Source organism: Amblyomma americanum, chromosome 3, assembly GCF_052857255.1.
Source record: "Amblyomma americanum isolate KBUSLIRL-KWMA chromosome 3, ASM5285725v1, whole genome shotgun sequence".
NCBI lineage: Eukaryota > Metazoa > Arthropoda > Arachnida > Ixodida > Ixodidae > Amblyomma > Amblyomma americanum.
The window spans coordinates 72,363,837-72,389,781 of NC_135499.1; the positions used below are offsets into that span (position 1 = coordinate 72,363,837).

General features: G+C 46.5%; 2 protein-coding genes across 6 annotated transcripts in view; one reads left to right on the forward strand and one right to left on the reverse strand.

Moving 5' to 3' along the window:
• Cul2 (cullin 2) overlaps positions 1-22,096 on the reverse strand; it is a 58,987-nt gene extending 36,891 nt beyond the window's left edge. For 2 of the 4 annotated variants that reach the window (XM_077657478.1, XM_077657477.1), the window contains exons 1-8: positions 21,955-22,096; positions 19,014-19,147; positions 16,964-17,066; positions 16,346-16,437; positions 15,079-15,325; positions 10,145-10,357; positions 8,852-9,214; positions 2,125-2,181 (exon numbers count right to left, since the gene is read on the reverse strand). In XM_077657478.1, coding sequence (XP_077513604.1) covers positions 2,125-2,181; positions 8,852-9,214; positions 10,145-10,357; positions 15,079-15,325; positions 16,346-16,437; positions 16,964-17,066; positions 19,014-19,132 — 1,194 coding nt within the window. In that variant the 5' untranslated portion in view covers positions 19,133-19,147; positions 21,955-22,096. Of the gene's footprint in view, positions 1-2,124; positions 2,182-8,851; positions 9,215-10,144; positions 10,358-15,078; positions 15,326-16,345; positions 16,438-16,963; positions 17,067-19,013; positions 19,195-21,954 lie in introns of all 4 variants that reach the window. The other 2 variants (XM_077657476.1, XM_077657475.1) reach the window with 1 other exon arrangement.
• Positions 22,097-22,099: 3 nt separating this feature from the next.
• Hmt-1 (ABC transporter ATP-binding protein/permease Hmt-1) overlaps positions 22,100-25,945 on the forward strand; it is a 76,173-nt gene continuing 72,327 nt past the window's right edge. Inside the window, exons 1-2 of one of the 2 annotated variants that reach the window (XM_077657474.1) lie at positions 22,100-22,288; positions 22,854-22,968. The gene's annotated coding sequence lies outside the window, so the exon portion shown is untranslated. The remainder of the gene's footprint in view (positions 22,289-22,853; positions 22,969-25,945) is intronic. The other variant, XM_077657473.1, reaches the window with a different exon arrangement.

Genomic DNA, 25,945 nt, shown 5'->3' on the forward strand with positions numbered 1-25,945 from the left:
ATGTTGTCGCCTGCCTCAGTCCCATCCTGTTTTGCGGTTTTGCTCCTCACATTGACTTTGTAATGCTCTGCATATCACATGCAATACTTAGCATTCAATTATCCCACAGTTGAGTTTCTGTTAGCAAACGAGTGTCTAATTTTCAGAGTATTACACTGACTGCATTTCCCTACCCGTTTCTTGATAAGAATTTTATTAACTAAATGAGCAGATATAAAAAACACGCACGAGACAAGGTTGATGGGAAGAGTGGAAAAGTGAAGTCAGTGTTGGCTTCCAAAGAGGCAAAGTTGCTTTACAGAACCCCCTACTGGTGAGAGAACCTAGAATTTCAATGGGCACACTGCCATATCAGTCCATGATGGAATGATTTTGAATTTTGGCTTGAATTTTGTACGCTGAAAATGGATTTTTATTTTTATTTGAGTATTGCGTTTGCAATAAATTGTACATTTTGAGTGAATTTCATCATTTTACATATCCAGAAATTGGCCTGCTTTGCCAATTTTAGTAAATAGTAAAAGTCTTCCTTGACAAATCAAGTTTTTGCAAGCCAGCAATAAAGTGTCATGTAGTGCTGATGGCAGTCCGGCAGTTAAGAAGACAGCGAAAAGGGCTTCCAAAAGAAACTGTTTATTGGGGCTGACTTTCACCCACAAAGACTCGGTGGCAATAACAACAAGCGCGTTTGGCGATCGTCAAACAGAATACCCACTGCTCTCGTTTGTCCTCAATTTAAAGCTCACAATGAACTTTCAAGACAGAGTGTGAAACTAACCATAACAGCCTCGAACAGCCCAGAATCAGTGCAACATGCATGGGTGCAACAATTCGAGGTAAATCTCGTCGTACCTTGTATCAAACAGTGATAAAGCCACGTGCCAGCGGCCTTGAGCATGCACAAATAAGCATTACAAAGCTTTGCAGCAACAGGGGCCAGTTATGGATGAGTACTTGAAGTTGCAAACATTTACCCCAAATTAATCCTCACCCGGTCATTACAGTTAAACCTGGATATAACGAAGTTAAAAAGGCCGTGATTTTTCGTTACATCCAGGTTTTCATTACATGCAGTTTTTGCAAGACAAGTAAGGAGAATGCAGAACAGAAACCAAAATAAGAAAAAAATGTAGGTGAAATCACCTTGAAAATGTTTACAGAAAACTCGAACTCATAAACAAGGAGAAACGTTCTGCGATCGCGCTGATAGCGCGACTGTCGCAACAGCCGCCGCCACATCCGCTGCGGCTCGCGCAACGCCGCTACACGAGGAGTGGGGAGAGTGGGTAAGGAGGGGGCACTGGTCGAGCTAGAGGAGAGCGTGCGGCGCTGCGCCGCCATCGTAGACCCGGTCGCGGAGGCACATGCTTCTTCCCGCATGTTCCCTCTCTCGGTCTGCCCGCCACTGTTGCCCCAAAAACAGACTTTGCCTTACATCGCTGGCGCTCTGTGCGTCCCCACTGCTCGTGCTTTTCGTTTTTACTATGCCCCATCATTTTTCGCTACTTCTGAGCATGAACTATTGTAGTGCCAAGTGGTATGGTGTTCTAAAAGTGAAAGAAACGGAGATACGTCGGCGGCGCTGAAGCACAATGCGCTGTCTCAACTTCAGTCGCTCGTTGCCATCGTTGGCTTTCCTCTCATATCAGTTCGTGCCTTATCATCGTGAAACTTTTCTCCCAAATTTCGTAATTCAGCACAAGCTAACAGATGGTCGGCTTAGCGAGTTCGTTATATCAAGGTCAACTGCCGCGGCACATTCGTTACACAGAGGTCTCAAATACACGCGCTTCAATAGGGGCAGCGTTGGGGAATTAAAAAAACTTCGTTACATCGAGGAATACGCTACATGAAGGTTAGTTACACCCAGGTTTAACTGTACAGGGTTACATCAAAATTTGACAGTAGCAAGAAGTTGCTGCTACGAATCTACTTCAGCTGGTTCAACTGCACTCTACAGCCTAATCCCAATCCCAGTTTGAGCTTTACGAACAAAATTTTATATGATTGTCAGAGTAGTCACAGAAAGCTAGTGTAGCCTTTATTCTATTAGTGTTGACAAAGGGAATTCAGCTCAAGGAGGGAGCTTGACATTATCCGTCAGATTGGTGCAGTGATGCCCACCTTGTCAAGTGCTCCTACAAACTGCTGGTCCCCTTGGAACACGTCCCTGACCATATCCTGCAAGAGAGCAGACAAAAATGACTCAGTGACTGACTTCTCACAAAGGGATTGGTCTCAATTGTAAATAATGCACTGCTGCCTATGGAGACAACATTTGTCATGCACTTGTGTCTGTGTCGCAACACTATCTAATACAGTATTTTCTTGCGTATAACCTGACAAGTTCAGAAAATGTGTTTCAAAAAGGGGGGGGGGTGCAGGTTATCTGTGAATATTAGGGGAGGAGTCGGCTTCATGGCAACAGCGGTCTGCCGTGCAGAATACGCGTTCCCATCGACATGTGTTTAGCCAATAAGAGGCCAACAAAGGTCATAGCCAGATCCACATCCATAGTCTGTTTAGTCTACAACACTATAGTGAACTAGAATATTGGGTAGTGTGCTCACATGCACGGCTCGGGGTGACCCCGCCGGTGTCGACAGGGCGCGGCGGCGCGTGGTGGCGCTGCACGAGTCTTTTTGGTAAAAACGAGTGGCGTATTCGGCCAGCGTCGCAGTAGCCATGGTAGCCGCGCCAACGAATTGAATTATTATCGAGAGATTCGTGTGAGTGTCGCCGAAATGGCTAAGCGGATCTTGAATGGAACTTTATTTCTGGCCTGTGTGCATGTTTATTCATTCCTCAAGGTCCACAAGGGACATTGCATGAGGTATTACTGCTGGAGCGTGGTGGCGCTGCACGAGTCTTTTTGGTAAAAACGAGTGGCGTATTCGGCCAGCGTCACAGTAGCCATGGTAGCCGCGCCAACGAATTGAATTATTATCGAGAGATTCGTGTGAGTGTCGCCGAAATGGCTAAGCGGATCTTGAATGGAACTTTATTTCTGGCCTGTGTGCATGTTTATTCATTCCTCAAGGTCCACAAGGGACATTGCATGAGGTATTACTGCTGGAGGTTATAATGCACTGCACACCGAGGGGTTGTACAGCGTTTTCAAGCATGTGGTGTAGCGGCATTTGATTCATGCCAAGGACAAACGCGGAATGAAAAGAGTCGGTGGCAACAATTATTTTTATTGTGCAGCACACAGAAAACAGAGGGAGATGATAGGCGGAAGCAAGGCACGTAAAGAGACAAAGTATAAGAGGGGTATTCATTATTTACAATTCACGCTGCACCACAAGCCATTCAGACACATCAATAGCAATATTTATTTGGACAACCAATGCAGGCACTGCTATTTGAAACGAATGAGGCATATATTTGTCACCACTGCATATATTTATGCTCGCTCATTTCGCCTCTTTTTCCTTCAACTTGTTCTAGCACTTCAGAGCAGCGTTAGCAACGGCTCAGTTTAAGGTGCTCCGCCCATTTGCATTTCTTCTGCCTTTTTTGAATTAACTTCTTACACATAGAGAAGTGCAGTCTAGTTATTACTACTTCAGAGATACCTTCTGCATGCACGGGCAACCAACTTCTTCTAAAGCATTCTGTGAAGAGGTTTTCAAGTTTCAACAAGCTGCGCCCAATGGCTACAGGCAGTCCTCCCTGGTCGCAGTATTTTTTCAGACTCGCAGGGAAAAAGTTTGCATCGGGAGAATTGTAAGCAAGGTTATGCACATTTGGCAATTTGTCTTCAATACACACTTCCATGCAACGTACCTTGCTACGTAGAAAACAAGTCTACAGTAACATTTAGCAACGTGATCATCGTGGTCATGCGCAGGCATTCAAGCTGAATTCTGTTCTTGAGTGGAGGGCCACACTGCATCTGAAGGCCGCTTATCTGGACATGCTCCACATCACTTCCATCTTAAAAGTCTAGCAGAAAATCTAGCACTTTCTCCGGATGATTACCTTGCGATACACATTTTATGATCCCATAAAATGAAATGTACTTGACTCGGATTCAAAATTGGCTTAATGGTGTAGGGTGCTTGTTGCATCCTGAAGACTGCCTTAAAATTCCGAACAGATTCTCAAGAGGAACTTGGCTAAGCTTTGAAGTCATCAGATATCTGCACTTCAGCTTTTCTGTCAGGTATGCAACAGTTGAAGTGCGCTGAGAATAGTCAGGCGAAGAACAGTGGCTGTTGAGGCACTCAGAAAACCACGACCACTTTTTACAAGCGTCTCCCCATCGTCAAGGAATGTTAAAAATGTCTTCGTACAGGAACAAAACATGAAGTGACCCCCGAGGAGCGCGTATACCAGCTCAAAACCGCACAACGGAACAACAACGAGCCCACAAATACACAAGGCGCAGTGACAGCGACGGCAAATCCTACCGTGAAGTCTACTGTGGCGCCACCTCGTGTCGGCCCCGCGAAGCAGGAACCTGTTGGCATTCTTGGGGCCACCGCTTCCCATTGAGCCACCGCGGAGTGAGCACACTACCCAATATTCTAGTTCACTGCAACAACATCACGCTAGGGTGTCTAGAAGGAGAGGTGTGAAGAACGCGGCGCGCTGCCCATAGAGAGGAGTGGCCCCCTGCGCGTTACGTCCGCCAGGGCCAAACCGAGCGCAGCGGTCTGGGGCACTGTCAGCTTTCCAGAATTCTAGAGGAGACGGCAGGGTGAAGGTTGTCCCAGCGTGGTTTGACTAGGCGTCATTGAGTATTTCGGTGCAATCTCCTACGTGTGCCGAAGCGGTCTTCCAGCTGATGTGTGCGAAGAGTGGGACTTGGGTGGGCTTCTGTACCCATCGGCCTCTCTACGGTCGACAACCGATTTTTCGGACCCTCTAGAGACCACAAAAATGACCGAAAAATCAGGAGTACGGAAAATCAAATTTCACTGAAAAAATCACGAACTTATTGGCATTATGCTTGAGGAAGAGGTGAGTTGTGTTGCACACATTCTAAAGCTCCTAATGACTAAATTTCGCCGCACGACACGTGCACAGACGACGAGCGGCGACCGCTTTCACGAGCTCAGCCTGGCTGTGCTGCCCTCGGTTGGGACAAAGTTTAAATGGGAAAGCAAGGACGGCGCTGCAGGAACTGCATTGCGCCCATAGTACGATGGGCCCAGAACGAGAACGTGAAGATGGCGAAATAATAAGAACTGAGAAATGGCCGAAGCAAGTGCTCCGTCGGTGTTGGTAGGCCTAGAAACTAGAGCCAAAATCAGCATCGTACTCGGCTATATGCCCTCTACAGTGGCTTGCGTATAATGAGGGGAGTCTTGCCTGTCATCGAAACGGCAGTATTTACGGTTTTACAATAGAAAAGTCAGGGTTGCAGTGTGTTTTATCGCGGGTGCGCTGACCTCGCTTTAAAATGCACCATCATTTCCGCCCGCGCTCGCCGTCTCCGTGAAGCCGTATGCCTCCCACGCGCTTCGCTGCTACCTCTTTTCGTATTCGAAACGAAAGACTCGGCATAGATGAGTTCCGCGAACTCTGACTGCTTTTAAAAAAGTTTGTGTGGTGGAAGACGTTCAAAAACCGCACGAATTCGAAACCACGTAGGCGCAAGGTGCCGACTCGCGCAGAATTTCAGTATCGCAAGAGGCTCCCTTTAAGCTTGAATTTCGTTTTATTTGATCAAGTTTTCGATCTCTCCTGCAGTTTGAAGTAAAGAGGTTCCACTGTACACATTATATGGCGGCTTGGGTATTGGCGGCAAGTGGGAACGAGGTCCGAAAAATCGAGCAGTCAGTTGCGGTGCGTCCGAAATTTCAGGCGCTCTTATACTACATTGGCTCTAAGGGCCATGTCGCGGTGCCGCAAAAAAGTCCGAATACATAATCATGTCCGAAAAGTCAGGCATCCGAATTTTTGGTTGTCGACTGTGTATGAATTGATTAATGCTGTTGAATGCCAGCTAACCAACGAATTCTGCAGAACCCGTCTGCATTCTAGATTTACTTTCACCATATTTAACAAAGTGAGCACAAACGTGCCAAAGATTGGTTGTGTGGAGCACTGTTCTGAGCTCACATAATCTGTAGTAAGGTTTTGCTGCCTCACCAGGATTCATTTTCTTTTGAAGGGCCTCAACCAAGAAATGAGTAAAAAAATAAAAGGAAAAAGAACAAAGCCTTGTGTGATGTGACCCAAGCAGCAAAATTGATCTGCTGGCTGCCAATAAAGCTTGCTTGTCCAGAAACATACCGCATGTGTTTACTGGGCTCTTGTAACATATTAAAAGTGCACGAATCGTGGTTGCAGCACCCGATCTTGTAGCTGTACGGGTAACAGTTAATTTCGTTTACTTAGGCTGCATGACGCCCCCCACAACAGAAGCAGCGAATTTTTGAGGAAAAAGTGGTTGAAATGACCCTGAAACCTCTCAACATCGTGCTTGCGATGGTTTAGTGCTGCTTTGGCAGGTAGAAACAGCCAACTCCTTTCGAACGTGATAACACCGCCGCAAAAGGTAACGGATGAAAAAAACCTGGTGATCCTGGCGATAACTATTGCATGCACCCAAGAGAAAAAAAAAATTGCTTATACAATTCTACATCAACCTTAGATAAGCACCACAAAAATTCACTGCCTTTAGCAGCGATTTTTAAAATACTATGTGCCTTCGGCAGCAGAAAACTCGCACAAAGTTCGCACAGATTCCCAAAAATACTGTTGTGTCTCTCCATGTTTGTATGTGAACAGCAGCGCCGTTTAAACTTTATAATGTCTAAAGAATTGCGGTGCCTGCCAAAAGAATTGCGGTGCCTGCCAAAACCTTGAAAATTCAATAAAGCACGTTTCGTCTACAGCCCTCTCCTTGCTCGTGCAAGCAGACGCGCTGACAACAGCGCCGCTGCGCGGCAGTCACGCGGAAGGGGCCAGCTTTTCCTGACCGGTTTTCACACCTCCCCATCTAGACCATACTTTCAGCATATTTTGTTCAAACATTTTTGGGCTTCGGATGCTTCAGAGTCAGGTGCCAGTTCTTGTACACTCTAGTGTTCACTGTCAGCCAGCCTCGTTAATGCATCATGACTGTGTCTCAGTGGCAATCTTTCACAGCAAAAGAGAAACTGCAGATCATATCCGCTGCTGAAGAAATCGGCAACAGAGGAGCTGTGAGAAAAACGACATCGATGAGTCCTGTATTTGTGATTGGCGGAAGAAAAAAAAAAAAAGTCTCTCGAAACAGCGAACAGAGACGGGCGAGCATTTCAAGGCCCGAAGACTGGCACATATCCCCACCTCGAGACGTAGCTTGCCAAATTAGATGGCAGACATAGAAGGCCTGAACCTGGCTCGGGAAATGGATATCCCACTCTAGTTTCGTGCGAGCCGTGGATGGCTGCGATGTTTTATGGCCAGACATGGATTTTCAATGCGGCAGCGAACTACCCTGTGCCAGCGGCTTCCCGATGCGCATGAGAAGAAACGTTCAAAAATTAAACTTTGACCTGCCGCAGTCCAGGTCGCTGATCCTGGCGTCAGTTTCGCCACGTGCTCTTCAAAGGCGAATGGCTACACTGAGCACTTTTGTTTTTTTTTACAGTAAACCGTCTTTTTTTTTAGAGCAATAGTGGCGAGTTAGACAGCCAGGTGGAATGGTCAGATTTCAGTTTCAATTGCGAGACTTTGTCTCAGAGGCCAGGGACATCAGCGTGTGCTCGCATGTGTTTTGTTTTACCGTTCATGTTGTATTCTATGTAGTGCACTTGATTTGTAAATGATGACAGTAGTTTTATTTGGTGCTTTAGGGTCTTTGGAGCATACTGCCAAGATATTTTACCAAATGTGCCAGCAGATTTTTTGTTATGATGATGTAAAGAAAGGCCACGCCCCCTTTTCACCCACAGAACCCATTCAGTAAGAAATGAGAAACAAAAAATGGAAAAAAGTAGAAACTGCAAGCTCTCCTATAAAAAAAAGAACAGAACTCAGAACTAGTGTAACGTGCAACACCTCACATCTGCCTCCACTGCTTTCTCTAGTGGACAAGCAGTCACACTGCCTAACTTGAAGGGCCACGGAAAGTGCAGTATATTACGTGCACAAGTTGAAAATTGCAAGAATGGTAGCTAAGAACATGAGCAACCGTCCTGTATATTATTTTTTGTAATCCATTTCCAGCTTGGTGCAGCAGCATATTTTTGTTTTGCTTGTATTCTTTTTTCGTGTTACCAGCATATTTAACCAATAAATTTTGAAAAGATTTGCAAGCACAACTTTGCCTTTTTTTCGTTCAGAAGTATAGTAAATAAGCTACAGTTTGAGGCACTACAATGCACAGTACATTTTTAACACTTCTTCGAGAAATAATTTTTATTTTAGAAAACTCAAAATTGGTCATTTTTTCACAGTAAGGGAAGAGTTAAATTGTGCTGAAAGCTCAATTCTCGTAGTCGGAACTCAGGGGGAGAAGCCCCACACTTCTTCAAGTATTCTCTATATTTCTTCAAGTGCGCTAAGTTTCTTTATTCAACTTAGTTGCATTTGCTGCACTACAGGTTCCTGTGCACTGCCTCTGAACAGGCAAGGAACTGCTCCTGAGCCACGACAAGGAGCAAAGGATACCCAGCATATAAGTTTACACAGAGACCGCACCACACAGTGAAAGGCAGAGACAGATGTTGCTGACACTATGAGACATCCATCAGCAGCAAACAGGTGGCAGATAAGTTGCCAGTGGGCCACTTCCGAGTTCCTATTGAGCGGGTGACGAACCAGCGAGAGATCCTGTTCAGAAAATCTGCCTTAGGAGCAAAAAGTTTTTCGTACTTAAAAATAAACGGCGGACAGTGGAACAGCCCACCTGGTATGTGGTGTGGACCTGGAGCACTGCTTCAACAAAGTGCTGAGGTGAGACAGACAGGCCCGAGCCTGAATTTCCTCCCCCTTCAGCTGAAGATGCTGATGAAGATGAAGCTGCCGCCGAAGCCGCACCTCCTCCGCCGCCGTTGCCGCTGCCCTGCTGCAGGCGGCCGAGGCCGACACGCTCGACGTGCCGCTGCAACTCCGTGACAAGCACCTCGAGGGCCCGGGGCCCCAGGGGCCTCAGCAGGGTGTACATACGCGACAGGTCGGTCCTCCGTTCGGCCTCCATCATAGGGCCACACTCCTGCTGCAGGAAGCTCATGTGGGCGCCCACCATCTGCTGCTCACACTCACGCGTCACCTGCAAGTGTCAGGAAAGGAAGGGGCAGCAAAGACAGCTCACTAAACGCCTACCCCCCACCACCATCATTAGCTGTCATCAAAAGCCAGGCTAACCCCACTGCAACACAAGTGCTTCTCTCAATCATTCCCAGTTGTCCCTGTCCGGCACCAACCAGAGCCACCCTGTACCAACAGATATTTCTAACCTCAAATCCCCACCTCATTTTCTGTTGACCACTGCTGTGTTTTCTTTTCCTCAGAGTACAAAGAGCTTTACAGTGCAGTCTAGCGTATAGCAGTATCGCTGACACCGTGTGAGATGCAGCAAATCAAAACAAGCTCCCGCGCTTCCTCAGTGGCAAGGCTGTTCTAACAGAGCGAGTTTTTCCCATTCTGCTAGGACAGAAGTTTGATGCGACTTCAAAAAGTGACTGAGCATGGACATATCACGACCTCTCTCTGCTATCAAACTGGTACTCATTCTCATGCTGCAAATTTCACAACAGAAAGCGAGCAGCATAGATCACCAAGCATTTCATTCTGTTTGAAAAGTGCCAGCTTGCAAACGGGGACGAGACGAGATGGGAGGAACACACAAACACAGAACAAAGCGCTACCATCAGCTATGTATTCATTTTTGGAAAGAACATGGGATTATATATGCACAGTTTGAAATCGCATTGAGTGCAGAGAAAAGCTGAAACAGCAAGGAATTACGCCTGTGTCAACATGTGGAAAAACGGAAAAGAAACAACATGCAAGCATCACAGCAGCTCAGAGCTATGATCCTTCAAAAGTTGAAATTCTTGCTTCCTTAAGATGACCAAAGGTGAGCTGATGCACTGGATTTTTGGGGGGCCTCGTTCATTTCATGTTCAAGAGACACGCCCTGCTCCCAACGACATCCACCCATTCACCGCAAAAGCGGCAGCCAGGGTGTACCACCTACCTTGGGGTAAGAGCTGGGGTGCAGGAAGCGGCGGGCCCGCAGGTTCTCCTGAGCAAGGCACTGGAGCACCCGTTCCATGTATGCCGAGCAATTGCAACCCTCGAGCAGCCGGTGGGCTTCACGCTGCAGGTGCTTGCCTGTCTCCGCCAAGAAGGGCGTCTCAAACAGCTCCTGGTAGAGCAGCAACGGCTGCTTCCGCTTGTACTCCTCCACCTGCACGGGGCCGTGGGATGAGTGAAGGGCACAGTCCTCACCACTGAACTTCCATTTTGCTCCAGCGAGGCCTAGCCTGAGGACAGGCCACAAACAAACCACAGAAAAATCTCCATATGAACCTCCTGGGGTCTCAAAGAATATTCGTATCATCCAAAACCAGGAAGAGGCAAAGCAGCGCAAAGAACACAGACAACTGAAGAAAGACAACTCCAAATAGTCCATATTGTCACTCTTCATCAATACAAAACAAACAAAACCAGTATGCAGAAGCACGGATAATCCATGCATGCAGATCTGTGCGACTTGCAGCCGCGCAGCACTGCTTAGTTCTTGCAGCGCACGCCACGTGACCGGCGATTGCAGCACTGATACAGGCCACGGTGCTGGTGAAGGCGGCAATGGCAATAAGACGGCAGTGCTTGGTGCTCCAGGGTGTACTTATGGCTGGCACATTTGTATCATCCATAGTGGCTCAGGAAAGTGATCAGCTGACACACAATTCCGCGTAGTATACACAGCGCACTCCAGCCACGGAATTTGAACTCTTTAAGGCTCTCTGTACACAATAGAATACATTACGATTTCAAAGCTTTTCTAAAAATGTGATGTATACCTAGCAGAGACGTCTTAGTTCCAGGTAAACTCAGCTTCTTTCATCTTGCAAATAAAGCATCCTTTTCTGCGCCAGCAAGCAAACGCAGCAAATAATATATCACAAGACAGTGAGCTTGGCACAACACCGTCTGAAATTTTCTTGTTGACAAGTGTTTGCCAGTGGCAAACTCTTGGGGCTACACAGTCAAAGTTTGCCACTGGCAAACTTAAACAGTGTAGCCCCAAGTTGAAATGAGCCGTTTTCATTAAAAAGGGCTTACATTGTGTCAGTGACCTATGAAAATTGCTATCCAACAGTGAACTGGCTCTTTTAGAAGGCCACTGTAGAATTTTCAGCATGAGCATGAAGTCGGGAACCACGCATACCCAATTAATTGAAAGTCCAGTCTTTTGTAAAGGTGGTTGCGCTATATAGCCACAAGTATCTACAGCTGCTGATGTATCAGTTTTCGACCATTCTTTTCGTTTCCCATTGCCCCTGTACACCATAAGTCATAGTTAACATTTTTCATTTTTATAAGTTATTGTTCTTAGTCGATTCACCTTGTCTAAGTCTTATCACTTTTATTGCCCTCTACATCATGTGACATTTACTAACTCCGATTATCAATGCCGCTCTACGTCTGTACATTGCGTGTTTCCTTGAATAAAAATTTAGTTGTCAGTAAGAACGTGTACATGTCATTTTTTACTTTTTAATTTCTTGGATCATGTGGATCTTCAAAGTTCTAAGTGTATGATTCGTGAAATGTTAATTTCATAAATAATAATATTTTAAAACTACAAAATTTTCAAACTCTTCTGACAGTTTCTTAAAAATTTTGTACAGTAAAATCTCGATGATACAAATTCCTCGGGAGCTCGCAAAATATTCGTATCATCCCGAATTCGTATGATCCAAAACAAGCCAACTTCAACACGAAAATGCACAAAAACTTTATTATGCTTAACTACTCCTGCCCAAAAAAAGTCTGTAATGCACTTCTGCACTTTTCTTCCCTCGATGTCACTGACCAGCCATGTCTGAAACGCGTGAAACCGTGCACTAGTTTCGTCGCTCACATTGCCGGCACCGACGGTGCGGCGCAGGTCATCAAGAGCGTGAAAGGTTTCTGCCAGTGATGGCAGTTGGTCTGACTCATTCGCATCTTCACTATCGCTGTCAGGCTCCTCGAGTTCATCTCCCTCTACTTCATTGAAAAACTCTTCCATGGTTCTTAACCCGCATGTAGCAGCGTCGTCCGCGGTTAAGAAGTCGTGAGCCGAAGCTGGAGTTGCGAGACTGTCCCAGCCTTCAATCATGAAATCCTCACCGGGCTCTTGATTATATCCCGTCGGAGCCGCATCAAGTCCCATGTTGAATCCACATTTTCGAAAACAATTCGAGATTGTGCCTGCAGTCACATTGTCCCAAGACATGGCTAAGAAGTGCACTGTGTCGAGACTTATCCTCAAATGCACATCTTTGTGCTCAATTTTCACCAGAAGACGGCTCACTAAAAGTCCTTTGAAGTGATGCTTAACATTGCGAATGATTCCCGCATCTAGTGGCTGCAGATGGCTGGTAGTGTTCGCTGGCAGGAACATGTGATGTCGTTCAAAGTCATTTGCTTTGTGTGGGCAGAACACTGGTCGGTAAAAAGTAAAATCCTTCGATTTTTGATTTCATGTATGGGGCCAGGTTTGTGAGGAACTCACGAAATGAATCTGCAATCATTCAGGCCTTTCGGTTCCCTCTGTACAAAACAGGCCGTCCTGCCGATCGGAAAGACCTCTGCTGCTTGGACTTGCCGATGACTTTAAGCTCCAGCTTCTCCGGGCCATCAGCGTTGCAGCAAAAAAGCACTGTCACTCGTTCCTTGCTTTTCTGGCCGCCCTGGCATGCCTGGCCTTTGACACACAAAGTCTTCACCGGTTGCAGACTGAAGAGGCCCGCCTCGTCGGCATTAGCAGCGTGTTCAGCCAATCATCGACACCTGACTCGTCCTTCCCCAGAGACAACTCTGTACATAAGTCCGTGCCTCTCTTTAAATCGGTGCAGACATCCTCCAGAAGCCTGGAAACCTTCGATTCCAAGAGAAAGTGCGATGTTGTCATATTTTTCTCGCAGTACCTTGCCGTCCACGTTGACGCCGGCCACTGTGACTTCGTGAAATCATGTCAGCAGGACCTCTTCCAGCCTAACATGCAGCACCGTCTTTGCCTGCTTCACGTCAACACCGAAGTTCTGAGCATTCTTCAAAATAACATCTCGCTGCCCAACAATGGTGCAGTGTGTCGACGGTGCCAGCCCTAACTCTTTTTGCCAAGTCGACGCGTTTCTTTGCTGGCTTTTCATCGACCTTCTTGGGTGTATCAAGCTTCTCCTTAAAAGAAAGAGCCTTCTGCTTACGCAACATGAACGCTTGCACAGCTTGCGTCTTTGTCACGTCTGGGCAGACCACGTTGCACTCGGCAAAATGCACACGGCAGCGACGAACGAGAGAAATGGACAGGCGCAGCCAGCGGCAGCAGACTCCTGGCCAGCTCCCAGCAGCTGGGAGACAACTTTTTAGGTAGGCCAATGAGCTGGCAGCAAGTGGGTGACGTAGCCCTGTCAGGCACGCGACTCATCTTGACTCGTCGCATTGTAGCTCGCGCCCGTCAAGACCGGTGAAAGGGAGGCAGGGGTAGAGAAGGCCAGCGGTGGCAGCGTGCGCAGGTGGTTGGTCACGCGTTCGCATCATCAGCACCGGCTTACAAAATTGTTCGTATAATCCCAAATCATAACGCATTCTGTACAATGTAGACCGTTCAAGACACTTTCGAAATTCATATCATCCCGAAATTCGGATCAACCGTAATCGTATCATCGAGATTCTACTGTAAATGCCTGTATAAATTTCCCGCATACGTTTTTTGTTGCAAAACTAAAGAATTAGCTTTCTTGAGCACTGGGTATAATATATAGGAGCAAAAATATTTGTTTTAAATCAAAATGACCAACTGCGCCTGAAAGAGTTAAAAATTCCTATCATCCTGACATTTGTATCAAGCATGATCATATCATCAAGATTACATAGAAATAAAGCCACCAGAGGCAGCAGTATATTTCTTACACAAGAGTTACTATACAGGCTCTTTACAGGAGCCAGAGTCCTGCATTTATTTTCCGAGCACCGCTCGCACCTCTATTACCTGAGCGCAATCATGTGGCTCCAAAGCATCCATGCATTGCAGGGAAGCTGACACTGCACAGCTGCTAAAAGTTCACTGGTTTACCTACTGTACTGACGCCTTACAGGCTCTTTCTGCCCCAGTGCACATTTTCACTGAAAAGTTTTGGTGTCTGGAACAGGGCAATTTTATGACAAGTTTCCTCTTATCGATCAAAAGAAAGTAAAAGTGACTTGTGTAATATACAGTAGAGGGTGCCACCCATCCACAAGGCGAGTATGAGTGTGAAAGCACTATTCCAGATGTACCAACCCCAAGCAAGGATCTTGTCTAGTGCAGTCTTTTGCAACCCCGAGTAGCATCTTGTCTTGCCTTGTGCTCCGAACTAACCCGAGCTGACCAGAGCTTACTCAGGTAAGCTGGGCAAGTCCCATTGGTGGCTGTGACAGGAACAGCCACCTGCCAGTGCAGTGGCGCAACGTTTGACCACTGCACCGCTGCACTGCTAATGGTACGAGGACTTGCTGCAATCTATGAATGTTAAGTAGACAATGACCAATTCTGCATATATGGGCACTAAACCACTAAAGCCCTTAATAAGGCACAGCTCAAGTGTCGCCTGCTTTCGCACGTTTACTCTGTTTGACTGCGCTTCAAACCCTCACGGCTTTTTTTTTTAACTCATTGAGATAGATCTTGATGCACCCAACTAAGAGGCTCTCTCTCATTGCAAAAGTCTTTCTTTTTTCAAAACAAAGCAAGTTCGACAGCAGAATGAGCGAGCACCTGCCGCAGCACCAAGCATGTCTCCTGCATGACTACTTTCCCTCATAACCTGAATGCTTGGTTGGCAGTAATAGAGGGCAGCAGCAGGTCAGTGACATCTCCGAGGGCAGATTAGAAACGAAGCAGCTGGAAGCTGCGAGCAATGTCCTCCGCCCACCTACCTGTACAAAGGAGAGGATGACCCCCTGGACGACCCTCTGCTGGGGGCAGTGCCCCTCTCGGTCCTGGGCCAGCGCCTGCAGCAGCAGTGCCACCAGGGAGGTGCGCAGGGGCTGCACCATGTTACGCCGCCACAGGTCCAGGCCCAGCTCGCCCACCTCCAGCAGCTGCTCAGCCGGCTCCACCGAGCCATAGCTCAGATCAGCCTCGCTTAGCTTGTGCTTCTTGATGTGCTGCGTGTTCAGGTACCTGCACCCAGCCACCGCACTTTCTTCCATGCTCCCGTCTCCAATCTACACTGAAGGTATCATTAATCTGCTAACCCTGCATTGCTCAGCATATATAATGTATGATACAGATGGAAGGAACAGCAGTCACTTGTGTTTGCAAAACACCACCAAATCCTCACAGCATCACACAAGATGCATTTCCCAGCATGACTTCAAGTGAGAAGTGGACGTTTCAGCTGTCAGAGACGTAGAAGGCGTGCTAAAAGATCAACCATTGCAAACCCTAATCCTAGCAACAGACACCCAAACACACCCGTACTGCTGGATCAGTATGTGGAATTATTCTGAACACTGCCTTTCGTTTACTGTCAGTGCACAAGTTTGTGTGTGCAGTTTTTTCTTTCACCTGCCACGGTAACTCAGTTGTTAGCGTGCTCGGCTACTGATCTGGAGTTCCCATGTTCGAACCCAACCGGAACCCGACCGCGACGGCTGCATTTTTATTTTTTATGGAGGCAAAACGCTAAGGCATCCTGTGCTGTACGATTTCAGTCCATGTTAAAGATACCCAGGTGGTCGACATTATTCCGGAGCCCTCCACTACAGCATCTCTTTCTTCCTTTCTTCTTTCACTCCCTCCTTTATCCCTTCCCTTACTGCCCAGTTCAGGTGTGGAATGATATATGAGACAGATACTGCGCCATTTCCTTTCCCCAAAACCAATTATTATTATTATTAGTTTTATCTTTCTTAGACATTCAGAACTAAGTCTATTTTACTAACATTATCTTCACAATGGTTTATCATCATCAGCAGCAGCAGCATAGGTTCCACAAATCAGTTTCAGAACCTGTGTAATTAGAGAGATCTGTTGCTTCAGAACTCCTTTTTTTTTTCTGCCGAACCATAAACAACACTGCTTTGACAAAAACTTGCATTACCAAACTGACTGCACATACTGCACGCTAAGCCAGCGGTGCACTGTGCTAGGTGACACAAAGCAGGTGGGCACAGCATTCATTTGCACAAGTGGACTCACATGTACAATTTGTTGAGATAGTCGATGCCCTGGCTGTACTGAAGCCAGTGCTTGTAGTAGGTGGCCAAGAGGTCATCCCCTGACACGACCAGCTGCAGAACAGAGAAAGCATGCACAATGCTGACACAAACCTGCTTAGACATGCAGAGAATCAGGTGCTGACACACGGCTATGTACACTACTGCTGCACTGGCTTATCCTTATCCTGGCTTTCCATGACATCACCTTTTCCATGACTGCAATGTTTTTCACGACTGCCACGAATGCTGGTCCCGACTAAGAACAATTCTCCACAAGAGTGATCCCACTCAGCTGCTCAGTCCCATTAAACAATTGTGGCCAATTGATAAAGCTGTTGCCATAATTAATGCTCATCTGGCAACAAACATGAATCAGTTTGATTGTTTCACGAAACGAAAATCTCTTTGCCGCTCTTGCTCGGCGGAATGTCACAAATGCACTGTTACATCGCTGAACAGTCTTTCGAGTTTCTGCATCTGCCACTTAAGCTTAAGGATGCTGTTACCATCTGTTGCCCGTTTTTTGTGCAAGTTTTGCAGTTTTCTACCGAGAGGCCCTTGCGTTATTACTAAATGAACAAGACACCAGCAAACTTACCTCATACAAGTGTTGGACATGGGCATTGAGAAACTTCTTGGTCTCCAAATAAAGACGGTCACCGAGGGGCTCGGGGAAGGCAACACACAGGGCATACACGTCCGTAGACCAGAAAGTCAAGGACAGAAACTCAGCCATCAGGTCATTTTTGTCAGTCTACTAACATGAATAGCCAGGAAGCTTAGTCCACCCTCCTCAGGCGTACTGTGCTACAACAAGAGATAACGCTACTCGTTCACCCATCTGTGCCACAGTTGACAAAACTTGGCAGCAAGTTCACCATGCCCACATTTTTGCTGCAAGTGCACCTTTCTTGAAAGTGCCCTTAATGCCCTCTTGATGATAACTACATGTTCTTCATAAAAACCATTTGCATGGCTCTTTGCAGCCATGTTAATGATTGACAGCAAAAGAAGCATTAACTGCTCTGCTGAGAAAGTTTAATCTAAGAATGGAACATTGTTTTTACTGTGGCTCGATTCAAACTCATGAAAGAAAAAAAGGGAAGTTTATCGCGACGCAGCATGAAGTGTTGAGGATAGCCTCTTGCATAAAATAATTGCAACAACAGCGACGAAAAGGACTCTGTGATCACTGTTTGGAAATGAATGGAAAGCACCGACGTCACCCCAGTTTTCCAGGAAAATGGCCTGTGACAGGAATGCCCGTATTTAATTTTTTGGCCTTTTCTACCTTACAAAAGCTCAACGAAAGCGGTGTCTTTGTCATCAGAATGCAGTAACCCATCTACACAGGCCAACGTCAATTTGTCCACAGTTTCTCTTTAACACATTCGACATGAAGGGCTGGTGACTTTGTGAGAAAATGGAGGAGAAATGCAAGTTGGAGAAGGCAACAAAAGCTAAGTATACTGAGCATTTCACTCAGTCCCTTGGAATTGCAGAAAAGTTCTCTCAGGTCTCAGTAAGATACCCAGCAGTCTCCAAGGAAGACTACGATATCTATGAAGATGTGTTTTACCTCCCTTTAACGCAAGTGTGCTTAATCTCTAGCTTTGGCAAACTCCGGGTACTTTCAAAAGGTGCTAAGGAACCCTGCATGCCTTGGCTTATCTCTCCTTGCCCGACATACATGCAGAAGCATGGCTTCTCAAAAAAATGCCTTAAGTCAATAAGGACTGCTGCACAGTCTGCTGTGGGAAATTACACCATGGCTATTCCCATAATCAAGCAGGTGAAAGGAAAGGTGGAAGGTTGAGGCATGCCATGCACGGATTCTCAGGTGTTCCCGGAATCCACAAAACACTCCAACAAGGCCAAAAATTCCATAGAACTTAATCTGAGAACCACTGATTTAAAGGTCTATCTCAGAATGAGAAATCAAGGTCTCTTTGCTCCTCTTCTCGCAACAAATCGGCTCTTTAAGTCCAGGTTTTAGATCCAGTGTAAATGGTAACACACTCAAGAAAGTACTTCCATGCCATGAATGTTTGTTCTTGCTTTTGTCTTGCGTTTTCATCCCAGACTCCACAACAGGCTACATGTTTGCTTAGAGAGGGTGCATAATCAGCAGGCTACATCAGATATGCCATTCCTATTCACATGCAGGACACACTTTCTTCCCAAGTTTGCCTTCACATATTTCAGAGCTCAGCAGGTGATTTAGAAGCCCATTCAAGGATTTACCAACACAAAAGTGTCACCTATGGACGCAGAATTTGACTGCAACAATCTTCGCCACTCAGCTGCTAAAAGTATGAACAATGTCAGGCAGTTCCTGGCTAAATTAACAGAGAGAAAGGCATGTGATCTCCAAGTATTGAGCTCACAATGACGTGGGAGACCGTTTTCGACATCTCTGCAGGCTTGCTTGATGAAAGAGTTCCTAAAGCCTCGCTCTGTGTGATCTGCATGGCTTAAGCACAGACAGTGCCAGCATTTTTTTTTTTTCTAAGTATGTTGTTACCAAGAGAGCTGCATATGATTAAAAACTACACTCTTCTCAAACCACAGCACTTCTCCTCCTTACCTTACTGAAAAGAAAAAGGAAGCAGAAAACTCAGCCGGCAGCAGGCCTCACAAAAGGATATGAGAAGCGATCGTTCCACACAGGCCGTGGAACCTTCCCGAGGGTGATGACGCCCGCAACGGTGTCTCTCAGCTGCTCCCAGGTGCACTCAAAGTCGATGCGCTTGGGCTTGAGAGACATGCTGGTGGTCACAGGCTGTCCGAGCATAGAAGATTGCATGAGTCTTCACACATCCGTGGTAGCTACGAGATCAATTACACATGCTGCACTCACACCGGGTCGATGTCAAAGCAAGGCCTCCTTTTTGCAAGTGCAATATTTCTGCACTGTCCACGGGAGGACAGACACACCCCTGTATGCTTCTAGTGCTAACCTTCTTGCTCATTGTTTTTAATCGTCTCTCTACCTGAGCAGTGTGGTGTACTTACTGCTTTTCTTTTACGAATCGATCTCCATCACATTCTTTTTAATGTTCTCCTGCTTTCTCGTGTCTCTGTTCCACTGCAGCACAACTCCATGTGCCCATTTCAAATGTTGCATAATACTGCATGTACACCTGCCTCAGCTCCTAAAAGGCAGCCAGTAGAAATTAATAAAACGAACAAGATGGCTACAGACACCTGTATGGCTGAATGTATTAGTTGCCACTTCATTATTCTAAGCTGGGCAAGCGGAAGTTTTAGTAGACAATGAAGAAGCTTTATTCGGGACTGGGGAGTGTGTTTCTCATGAGTAAAATGGCGATACAACTGCTCCAACTTCCAACCTGCCAGAAATAGTACCGAAGAATCAGAACTGAATAAGTTCACTCGTAGGAAAAAGGCTGAGCAAGAATTTAATACAAAACCACTACACATTTCAAATGATTCCACTTGGCACCACGGAGCTGAACCTCGTGCCCGATTGGTGCTCTTTGTTTTGTAACGCTATTTAATCGTGCGTCTTAGAGGGACTAGGAAATTCTAATAAAGATGTGAAAAAATAAATTTCAACTTTGTGGGAGTGTCGGAGTGCCGTATCCTTCCCTGGCTGGCGAGGCACACAGACAGCCGTTTACGGTTTATGGTGAGTTAAACGTCCCAGAGCGACTCAGGCTATGAGAGACGCCGTAGCGAAGGGCTCCGGATAATTTCGACCACCCGGGGCTCTTAAACGTGCACTGACATCGCACAGTATACAGGCCTCTAGAATTTCACTTCCATCGACATTTGACCGCCGCGGCTGGGATCGAACCCACGTCTTTTGAGTCAGCAGCCGAGCGCCACAACCACTCAGCCACTACGGCAGCCAACAGACAGCAATATATTTCAGTTTATAACATGCTGACTGCACTCTGCACACACGCAGCGCAATGCAAACATAATTTAAAACTAGCTAATCAGCCTACATTTAGGGTAAATTTTCACAATGAAAAGGCTGTTAATAAAGAGGCCAGCTTGTTTCAATCTGCAACAGACAAAAATCATGACGAAATATTATGCGTGACAAAAACTAATATGTAGCTTCACTTGAGAAAAATTTGCCTCACTTTGGAATTTAAGAAAGTGCTCCACAAAGAATATTTTGCCGAAGCACTAACACAGGACTGGCGGAAAGCTCGTTACACAATACCAAATCGTAGACTGCAAGATAGTATATTGAGAGTACTCAGCATAGCAAGCGAGCAAACTGAGCTAAGTGTTCAAACTCTGCAAAATAAAAAACCCATATTTCAAAATTGGTCAATGGAAAACCACAAAAAAGAAAGGCACTTTGTAGAAAAGTCAAATGAAAGATGATGATGACTACACATTAAACAACATTGATGGATGGCAATGTAGTTAACGACCCACTTTCTCTCGCCTCCATTTATGGAATCTCATTATTTGAGACACACCTCGAAAGTGCTACTTTTCACATTCAGTCAAAATACCAAAATGGCCATGCAGTTTTTGGTTCTATCAAATAGTAGCGTTCTCATGAGATCTAGGTTTAATTATTTAGTTTATGGTTGTGAGAGTAAAAACGACTATCGATGCTACTATGGTTACTACTATTTTCAGCTGCTGAACAACGAAGCTAAGAGGGCTGGCGCTTCTGGCATAATGACTTCCTTTTATTTTGTAAGCCCCAGAAAAATGCTGTCGCAAGCAAAAAGGCAGCGAACGCGATATACTTCTACGCGCTTCGGCTATGCAGTCTCGCTGAAGTTCGCAGGTCAAGCGCATCACCACGAGCGCATTTCGTATTCGCCACCTTTGCCGGTCGGAGTGTGAATCAGCTGGGACCATCACCGTCCAGTCTCAGAATCAATGAACGAAATACGAAAGGCAGAACCGAGGTCCACACGTTTTTGCCGCCGTTACGAGGTGTTGAGAATGGGTTTAAAGGGCACGGTCTCGTCAGCTGGGTAACGCCGGGCACTCGCGACTAGCGTCTCTCTTTTCATCCTTGAGGCGAAACCTGCTGGACAGTATCATGACACGCTGTTCGCGATCATAACCGCTCTAGTGGCTCTAATAGCAGCTCGAAACGCGGCGATACCGACGGACCATACAGTTGGGAAAATCCGTAGACGGGGACGCGACCGGTCGGGACTCGGCCGCCTAGTGCGCCGGCTAACAAGCGGTCTACCCGAGAAGCGCGTGCGGTGGTTCACACTCACGAAAGGAATCACTGAATACTTCTAAATTTACAGCGTCACGCCCGTTTCTCAACACGCAATGGACGGGGCTCGCCAGTGCGCACTGCAGCACGCGTCAAAGGCTGCTGGCCGGCGTGCGTCCCAGCCTGAAAAAGAAACGAACAAGCTCAAAAATCAGCCAGGATTCTTTACAGCTGCACATATTGCGTCCCTGTAATAAAAGCCGGCCCAACACACCGTCTACGCGCCGCACAAGTGATCTCGCGTGCTCCCATCACGTTACCAACCAAAGGATGCTACACCTTTCTCGACCAAAGGTTTCTGAGCCCTCGCGTCTCCTCCGAGAGCAAAATGACTGGGAGAGCAAGGCAGGGCTCACCTGACAGTGAACTCCGCGCGCTTGGGTCCACACGAGCAGCGCGATCTGTGAACAGCCTGTTGGGATTTAATTTTTCACCTGCAAATCCCGACCACCAGCGGCTGCCTTCATTTTGCGACGGCAAAATAAGGCTGACCCCCAGACCACACCGCTGTTTAACCGGGTGTCGCTAGCGTCGGCCTAATCAGCTGTTCCTCGTGGAGCGGACTCAAGTTGCGATGCGCGCGTTTTTGTCGGTAAACAATACGTGACCGATGACAATGCGTACTATGTAGCAAATCAGCGGCGTGTCCTTTGTCGGTCAAACTTTGTACAAGAACCACCTTGATCGTCGGTAAGTCGTCGCTTCGAAATGTTTCTTTTTCATGTTAACCACGCCGCGATTCGGGGGCATGCTTGCGTTCTGCGGCTTCTCCACGTTGCGTCCACCTTGTGACCCGTGTCGAGGAGCTTCTGTGTTGGTGCCAAAGACCGTGACTTTTGTTTCACCACCTGGTACGATCGGCCGACGTGTTTCTTCACGAGAAATGATGCACCGGTTCGCTCGCGCGCTCGCGTGGCTCGAGATCTATGTCTGAGGAGCCAAGTTGTCGTTGTTGTTTGCCTAGTATTTGTTCGCCACGAGCTTCTTTTTCTGAACATGCTGCGCAGGAGGTCCGTCATACTATTTTGCAGTAGCGTTGTGAGATATAGCCGCTTGGTAGCAACCACTTAAAACGACTTAACTTTGTGCACGTCATGCACTAGTTGACCACGCCGCTCCGGCGAGTTCACATCCGGTAACAACTGGCAACTGAGCGCAGTTTGGAACTGGACACCTGGCTGCGCAGTGAAACGGAACAGGCTGCAGCAGTTGTAATCCAACTTGTATGTGCACTGCTTAAAAAAACTCGTTACAGCGGACAGCTACGACGTGCAGCTAGATCACGTGCTGGGCGGAAAAAGGTACCACCGGCCTGACTAAATCCCGCCGATGCATCCCTCCATCCTTCTCCCCCCTTGTTTCATGAGAAAGTGAGTGCGCTTGTTATCATTTCCAGCAGTTTTACTTGGTTGCACTCACAGCAGAACAAACAAAAACGCTCGCACACGTCGATAAGGTTTTGTGAGATAACTTAGCAGAAACGGGGAAACTGTGCTTGTCTCGGCCGAGATAAACGGTATGGTGAAATACAGAGTGAGTCAAGCTGCCATGGGAAGTGCTCACGTAATAGAACTTACCTTGCACTCCCCAGCATGCACTACGCGCACCTGCAGGTCGACGAGCTACAGTGCTATGTAATACCTGTGGACTCTTACAAAGTGAACGACAAATCAAAACAAACTTGTACACTCATTAATTATATATAAAAATTAGTGCAGTTGTGCCAGCAGTAAGATATGTCTAATACTTTATTCCTATATTTATTTCAAAGTTATTTCCTCTAATGAATGAGCGGAAAAACAAAGTAAGGCATGAAGTTGGGCTAGTTCTTCAGTTCAGTCATTTTAAAACTAAATTTTCGCAGTGGTTTTGACGGTTATCTCCCAATTATGTGATGCTTTTCCATACGTCATCAAATGGCATTGCTCGACTTCTCTCCAATAGGTTGTTTATGCCGTATTTTTGCAGGGTGTGTATACCAGATGAGACAAGTAAGAAATAGATCTATTCAGCAAATAGTTCAATTGCTAACACAGCAGTATGTTGATCTGTGGCAAAGATTGCTTGAATAGAATTTGTCTGTTTCAACATTATTCGTTCACTATGCTGGACACTGTAAGCAGTCTACCGTGCATGCAGAAAAGTGTGCCCGAGTAGCAATCAGGGATCAGTCTGTATCGTCGATTATCTGTGACCTTGCTTATGTGTGTTTTCAAATTGTTCATCGCACAAAACTGTAGTACGTGTGCATTGTCCCTTCTGCAAACAGCCCTACATTTCTACAAAATATGAAGTGCAGTTGACTGTCAACCGTGGTTTGCTCAGCGATGTTGACTGTGCTTGTGTGGCAAATGAAACAGAAGAGGTTGGGTTCTGTGTATTGTGTCATTTTTTTCACACATACAGTAAGCTTGATGCAATGAACGGTTAGTTTAGTCGACTTGGTGTTAAAATTTGGGTCAATGCACGCTACGCATGAACATTAGGCTGCATTCCAAAACCCACCACAGTGGTTGAGCAATTAGGCTGCTCAGCATTTGTTTTGGGAGGTGAGTGTCAACCACTGCCTGTGAACTAAGATTTTGGCGCACAATAACACCAGGTGGTCAGAATTAATCCAGGGCCCTTCACTATAGTGTGCCTCATAGCCGACTGTTTTGGAACATAAAACTGCCTCTGAAAACTGCTCACTATCTTACAAATACGATACTCGAGTGACTGCAACGGTGGCCAAGTGGTCGAGCATCCGCCTCGCATGCGGGAGGTGCGGGGTTTGATCCCCAGTGCCGATGGGTACGCACCGGTGATAAAATGGTACAAGCTTTCCCCTGGTCTGGTGCCCAGCTTCTTTAGGGGGAAATGCTTGTGAAATGGGTCCTTGACCCCACCTTGAGAAATGGAAAATACCTTGTGCCATGGCGCTCTTTGACCGTAGATGCCCGTGTGCCATAAAAATCCATAATCATCATCATCAACGATACTCGAGTGAGCTCACACCTCTGCTAAGGAAAGTAAAGTTATAGGCCAGTTGGTAAGGCATAACTACTAAAACTGCAGCAGACACAGGACAGAGGCAGGCGACAACCCAGGGTGGTACTTGCAACTGAAATTTTATTGAAAAAAATTTCAGTTCCATGTACCGTCCTGGGTTGTCGCCTGCCTCTGTCCTGTGTCTGCTGCGGTTTTACTAGTAGTGGCTCACACCTATGCTTTTGTGTCAAACCTGAATTTTTTTTTTTAAGTGGCACAGTTGTCTGGATTGATGCGTTGGTTCATTCTGAATAGTTATAGTGCACCACAAGCAAGAACACATGCACAAAAAAGGCACATTTATGACAAGGGCTGGCCCTGATCATTTATGTGCCTTCCCTTGTGCATATTTTTGTTCATAATTCAGTATATCTGCATAGTTTGTTTTTTTTTCCTAAGCCCACTGATATTTTTGTGCTGTGATATCATGCTGTGATAAATTGTTGGAATCATAAAGCACATCTGTGTTTTGGTTGTGTAAACTATGTAGAAACAGCCTATTCCCAGGGCATTGTGCATGTTGAGGAACCTTGTGCTTCAGCCTCATGAACACCTCCTTTTGGCAACACCTGAAAAGACAGGCCTCATCGGAGGCTTTTGTTTTCCTGCAGGGGTCATAATTGCTTTTTAATTTTTCCGTACACTTTCATCATTTGAGTCCAAGAGTCTTTGCTGCTTAACGCGTGTGTTCTCATTCCCCGTTATCCCCCTTGCAGCAGTTCGTAGCGATATAAGGGGACCCTGGCAGGGGTAAATGACACTACCATCAGCATAGTAGTGCTTTTTTACTAAATACGCATCAAAGGCTGACCACTTGGGACATTATTGAAGGGGCGTTGTCCGTGCATGCGGCAGTGCCCAATCTGTAGATTGTGCCATCTGCAGTCTCATCATCCAAATGGGAGTGGGCTGCAATGCGCTGGGAAGGGGACTGTGGCGCTACCAACGCTATCACTTAGTGCTGGAGGAGGAGGGGGAACATCTTAGATTTTTCCTTTATTTTTGTGCATGTTTTCATCTCCATCCTTGCTGCCTTTGTACCAGGAGCCTGGTGTGCCCTTTCTTGGCTGCAGCTGCTAAACAGCCTTTTTTAACGCTACCGCATTAAAGGTCTGTTCTGAAGAAAATCCGGCGGCATCAGCGCTGTGAGCAAAGAAGCAGGTTGCCCACCGGCCACCTAGGTTGAATGACCTTTTAACATCATCGCAACCTGCCCAGTGTAGCAGGTGGCGGTTAAATTAATGATTGGTCATGAGAGGTTGCTTGGGGAGAGCAGAGGTCGGTTTCACCAGCCCCACTAGTGGCTGTGCTTGAAAC